Source organism: Pygoscelis adeliae, unplaced genomic scaffold (assembly GCF_000699105.1).
Source record: "Pygoscelis adeliae isolate BGI_AS28 unplaced genomic scaffold, ASM69910v1 Scaffold606, whole genome shotgun sequence".
Classification (NCBI taxonomy): Eukaryota; Metazoa; Chordata; class Aves; order Sphenisciformes; family Spheniscidae; genus Pygoscelis; species Pygoscelis adeliae.
In genome coordinates, this window is record NW_008825047.1 from 452,009 (window position 1) to 458,287 (window position 6,279).

General features: G+C 43.4%; 1 protein-coding gene across 1 annotated transcript in view; it reads right to left on the bottom strand.

Annotated features, from left to right (window-relative positions):
• SLC25A20 (solute carrier family 25 (carnitine/acylcarnitine translocase), member 20) overlaps positions 1-6,060 on the bottom strand; it is a 14,352-nt gene extending 8,292 nt beyond the window's left edge. Inside the window, 3 exon segments of the mRNA XM_009326337.1 lie at positions 3,804-3,931; positions 5,893-5,985; positions 6,055-6,060. Of these exon segments, the coding sequence (XP_009324612.1) occupies positions 3,804-3,931; positions 5,893-5,985; positions 6,055-6,060 (227 nt within the window).
• Positions 6,061-6,279: the final 219 nt, after the last annotated feature.

Consider the following 6,279-nt stretch of genomic DNA (forward strand, 5'->3'; position numbering starts at 1 on the left):
GCTCTTCTCTTTTGACTGATACTCTTTCTACAGCAAACAGAAAAAGAAGGGGGAGCAACATAATTTAATTCTTTTTGCTAAATATACTAGCTTCATCAACCAAATGGCTTACGAAGAAATGATTCTACAGCCTGAGATGTTGAAACAAAGTTTTACTGAGACACCTTTGGCTTTGGGCTAGGAGGAAGGCATTCCAGCAGATCACTGCATTCAGCCCTCTACAGCACGTCTGACTGACTTCCCACACCACCATGTTGTACGGAATTACACTCCAACCTTTAGTTCTTTCTGAAAGACATACCAGAACGAGGTTCTCTGTTGCTCTGTCTGGGACTTCACATATCATACTAACCAGGTTATACTTACTTAAATAAATAAAAAGCAAGAACAATGATTTACTTTAGTATCGATACAGCAGCAGCATTCTGCCTTCCAACATTAATTATTACAATTTCCGTCTATTCTAAGGTAATTAAAAATTAGTAAACACATATGCAGTCTTAATTGATAGACTAGATTAAGTACTTGAATGTTAATTAACTGGATTAAAAAACTACTCGCACCAGCAATGGTTGTTTACATTTTCATTAAGTAATAAGACCATATAAAACAATTCATCACTATCAAATGGTGCCATCAGGTCATCTCTCTCCAGCATAAAACCACAAAACCAGAAAACCTCCACTTCACAGAAACTCATAAAGCTAGAAACTTTTGCTGTTATTTTTCACCCACTATGACAAGTGAGATTGTCAAAAAGATCACCTGAATTTTGCATATTCCTAAGTATCTGTCCACAATTTGTTAATTCTTTTATAATATTTATTGATGAATCTGATACTGGCTCATGTGTAGGCACCAATAATGATTTCAGACTTTTTTTATCATCAGTTAGGATTACAGCCCTATTCTCATGCTAGAAAGACAGCAAGTGATCCTCTGGTCTTCACATCCTCTGCACTTCTTGTCCAGTCTTTTTAGCACAGAGTGAAACTGAAATCACTTATCTTTTTTTAAGATTAGGAGCCATTTTACATATCTGGTTTCTTCTCACCAGAAGGACACTTATCAGATAATTTCATACAAGGACATTCCCAATTTGTTTCACTGTTCAGTGACCAATTCCTCAGTAGTTGATCTGTTGAGCAACCAGAAGTGTCTCGATTCCCCTGGCTGAACCGTGCACTTCCCCTCCTGGCCCATACAACTTCCAGATGTGGTCTTCCCTTTCACAGCTGCTATGCTTTTCTGGCATTTATGCTGCACAACTTCCACAGGATGGCCATTCATGTACAAAACTGCCTTTCACACAAGTGATTATTTTTCTACTTCCAGCAGAATAGAGACTATAGCTCTTCTGAGGCAGGTCCGAGTGACAGTTCAGCTCAACATCCATCTCTGGTGAGGCACCCACGCTGGCAAGGATTCTGTTTCTCAGTTTATGCTTAACAACTGAACTAAATAACTTTTTCACAGGAGACTTCGGTCCTTGAAGAGAGAGATTTTGATGGTCTAAATGAGATTCTAAAATCTAAATTAGCCTTGTCAATGTATCTCCACCTAAAATAACTACTTCGAGCATATCCTTTAAAACCTGATGCCAGAGGGTTATGCCCAGCCCTGTCCTGCAGTCCCAACGTATAGGTCTCTGCACACACTTTCTAACAGTCACCTGACCTGCTGATGTGAGAGATTTCAATCACTGTCAGAGCACTGCCATACACTTTCAGACGTGTGTAGCAAGTATCTGGAAAGAGGACATGGAAGAGGCTGGCAGAAAATTCAAACATGACCATCACCGGCATCCTTTCATAGAATCACAGAATAGTGTGGGTGGAAAAGGACCTCTAAAGGTCATCTAGTCCAACCCCCCTGCCATGGGCAGGGACATCTTCAACTACATCAGGTTGCTCAGAGCCCCGTCCAACCTGACCTGGAATGTTTCCAGGGATGGGGCATCCACCACCTCTCTGGGCAACCTGGGCCAGTGCTTTACCACCCTCAGCGTAAAAAATTTCTTCCTTAGATCTAGTCTAAATCTACCCCCTTCATTCCCCCTTGTCCCGTCACAACAGGCCCTGCTAAAAAGTCTGCCGCCATCTTTTTTATAAGCCCCCTTTAAGTACTGAAAGGCTGCAAGAAGGTCTCCCCGGACCCTTCTCTTCTCCAGGCTGAACAACCCCAACTCTCTCAGCCTTTCTTCATAGGAGAGGTGTTCCATCCCCCTGATCATTTTCATGGCCCTCTTCTTAGTTATGCTGGTTGTTATATGGGGGGCAGATTGGGCTGCATTACTCAGCTCCAGCGCTTCTCCTGGTGTGACGGGTCTTTCTCCTTCGGCCTGCAGAGTGGTGAAGTGGTTCTGCAAGGGCACCTCAGCCCCAGAAAAGACAGAACAGGCTCCTCAGGTTTCTCTCCATCTCCTTCCTACCAAAACTTCCCTTCAAAATCAGCATGGGGAACCACTGCCATCCTGCCTGCCTCTAGACCCATAACTATGGTGCTAAGAGTCTGACCTTTATTTTTGGACCTCATGTCCCAAGCACACTGTATCTCACTGTGTCAAGTCTGCACCCATAGTACAGCACAGCTGGGCACAGTGACAGTTCCACCATCTATTTGTTCCTTCTCTCCCGCTGCTCTGCTTGAGAGGAATTCTACATAAAGACTCAAAAAACTACGTTGCCCTTCTCCAGCTTGCTCCTTAAAACCTCCCTTTGGTACAATGTGTATAAAACACAAGGCACTGAGGCGATTAGGCTGCTGGAAATAAGCCCACAGCCTATTTGTTTCCTTGTATTGTCCACTCCTTACTGTTCCCCCGGTCTCACCCTTCAGCCTTGTCTGCACGAGGACACTACTGTGGTAAACCGGAGGGTAAGCTAGCAGTGCCCCAACATGTCGGCACTGCCTCCCTCTGAGCAACCTGAGCAGAGGGAGCTCGCTCCGTGTCACGGCAGTGGTTAGTGCTGTAGAGCCAGGTGCCCTCACACCACCCAGGAGGCCCCTGCGCAGGCAAGGCTCCAACAGAAACCACACCTCCCCTCCCCACCCCACCCCGCTTGGCTCAACACAATGGATTCCTGCTTTCTGACAGGGCTCCTACATATTGCACGAATAATAGCATAAAATATTGCTAAGCTGCAGTTCTGTTCCTGCAGAGCTATGAATCACAACTCAGCGAAGAAGCTAAGGGAGTACTTTATGGGTAGGGGGCTTTCTTCATGCATAAGTTAGCTTGTAGAAAGCCACACAAAGTTTTTTTAGCTTTCCATCTCTTTTCCAGAAGGTCAGACATGCCTGAGAGGAGGGCTGCTCATAAACACCGCTTTTCGGAAATTAATAATAAAACGTTTCTATGGCTATTACTACATCCTAACGTAAGGACACAGCAAGAGTCGCAACTACCAGGGAAAAGAGAATCAGGACTGTGAATGTTGTCAAGACTGCTTGACCGTGAATTTATTTCTCCCATAGCTTCTGTTAATAGCACGACCGTTGGCAGGCAATCATTTAGACGAGTGCAGTGCGAGTTATATAAACAGAATTGTTCCTTAATGGCTCTTCCTTGCGTAGAAAGGGAATTGCATAGCACCTGCCCACATGCTGTCTGTTTTTAGCCTGTGCTATTGGTCCCACGCTTCCAGAAGCATTAAAACATGCAGGTGTTTTATTTTTTAGAACTATATTTATAACCTAGCAGAAGAGACAAATTTACACCACAACTCAATGTGCGACAATACAGCAGGCTGCAAGAGCCTTAGGGTGCCTTTCCCAACTGTCTGATTAACTCAGGAACTCACGTCAAAATGTCATCAGGTTTTCTCTGTTGGAGTCTTTTTCCCAAGCCAAATCCAAAGAAGCACACAGCAAACATGGGTGTCACTCCGATAATAGGAGCTGCCATTCCTCTATATAAGCCTCGGACTCCCTGCAAGAAACGTTATCACAGAATTACTTGGTTTTGCATAGACTTCGCACACATTTCAACTTATCGAGAAGCAAAAGGCTACAATGCAGGGCAGTATCAGTCAGCCAGTCAAACTAATCATAGAAATAACGGGGCCTGCTGTTCATTTGCAATGACACGTGTGTGGCTGAGGCTCAGGGCCTGTTGCAGAGGAAAGCTATCCTTCCTAGAAAACACTGGCACTCCTTATACCCTTCTGTTCCAATACTGTTCATCCCATACTTACATCTCAAGTATGAGGAAGTTAAGTTAAAAGCTACCTGAATAATAGTTCTAATAGATTATGTCAAAAGTCATCTCTCTCAGATACATACAAAAACGCACATGGGCTTCACTAACGTCATCAAATGCAGTAGTGTAAAATCCTGACACTGAGTCTGAGAACGCTGAATGGAATTCACTCTTCAGATAACGGAAGAGCCGGGGAGACTAACCTGAACTACTTCACTCCCCACATGAACGCAATTTGGAAAGAGTTCAAGAGCAAATCATTTTTTCTTTCCTTCCCTAAGTCAAAACTTTTTCACCATACAACTTTACGTTCCTGATGTTTCCCTTCATCAGACTACACACATGGAAAAACTCTAATGGAGACCCAGCAGTAGCATTTATTTCATTTATCTTGCCTTTGAACTGAACTTTTTCTAATAAAAAGGAGAGTTATCTTTCCAGATAAAGGCTAGATGCACAAATTAAATATTTGCTGGTCCGTCCGCCCCTTCCTTTCCCCCCCAAATAAGTCAGTGTATCCCAGTATGTGTCTGTACGCCTACAGGCACAACCGACTCTAATGAAATTGCATCTGGCTGACAAAGATCAGACACTCCTGCTCAATCTTCCCGGGAGCAGTGGGAAACAAAAGGCCTTGGCAGAGAGGTTTAATAGTTTTCCTTTCAGAAACTGATGAGTATTGAGTAGGAGTAGAGAGGCAGCATTACTTTTGAACTTCACATCACAAGGCTATTATTATGGTTCAGCTCTGACGTCCATGCTTCAGCAGGGGTGTTAAAAACCGCAAGGGATTCGGAGCTAGCAAAGCGTTTCAGTGCTTTGTGGGAGAGACTAGGGAAGCCAGATTTACTTTGGTTATATAACCACCTGTTAATACCATAACGAAAGTAGATTTCAGATATGAGGCAGATCTTTCATTTAACAGAGAGTTACCTAACAAGATCCAGCGGCCAGAAATTAGATTTCAGACTAGCAAACAAACAGTTGGGCTTTATAGCCATTGTTTCCAAACAGTAAATAGCTGCTGGGAAAACTTACGAAGCAGAAAACTGGATTCTATGTCACTTAAAGTCTTTAAACCGAGGCTGCGTGCCTTTCTAAAAACAAAACAGACTACAGTTCAATCACATGATATGGCTGATTCAGGAGTGAAAACCACTGTCCACCTTCTGAAGAAGATTGAACAAAACTACTATAATTGACCCTCTGTTCTAAAAAAAAAAAATTAAAAAAAATCTATTAACGAATGCTCCTCCGCCTTCTCGGAGATGGCATAACACATTACAGAAGAAAGTAAAAGTACTGCTTGTACCAACAAAAGTCATTGCCTATTTTAGGATTTCCAGAGACAATTCCAAATACAGCAAGATTCCACCGACTACAACAACAAAGCCAGCAAACAACTGCCAACATTCACTCCAGTCTATAACTTCAGATGTTAATATCATGCTATTTTGAACCAAAAGCGTTTCTTAACAAAACAAAGAGACATGCACCTGGAGCACGTGGACGCTAAGTATTCCCCAAGTTTTGTAATCTGCTTAAAAATTTCAGTTAGAATCAATTCAACTGATAACCCAAGAATTGTATAGTCTCTGGGGGGCAACATTCCCACAGGATTCCATCCCTGCGACGTACAGGAGCAACTGACATTTTTGGCAGGCGACGCAGGCGGCACGCTAACACAGTACCTCTCCGACGAGAGTCTTTCTGAAGCAGTCAAAGGTCCCAGAATAGAGCGGAGGTTGACCAGGCTGCGGCTTAGGCTGGGTTTGCAGTCTGACCTAGTGAGATGGGATAGGAAAACATTGTTTTATTAAACGTTACTACCTAAACTTTGATTCAGAAAACACCTCCATGAGACTGTTATGGAGTAAGTTTTGTGACCGGACTTTACGATGTTGGTTGAGAGACTCACATCATTGTAGCCCTTTGCAGAAAAGATTAAGTTTTAACGTATTTGATAGCTAATGTCTTTAACCCATTCATTGCCGGGATGACGTCAGGATAATAACCCCACCTCAAGGCCCGAGAACTAACGCCCCGCCACCGCTCCGCCTCCTCCCGTACCTAGCGTG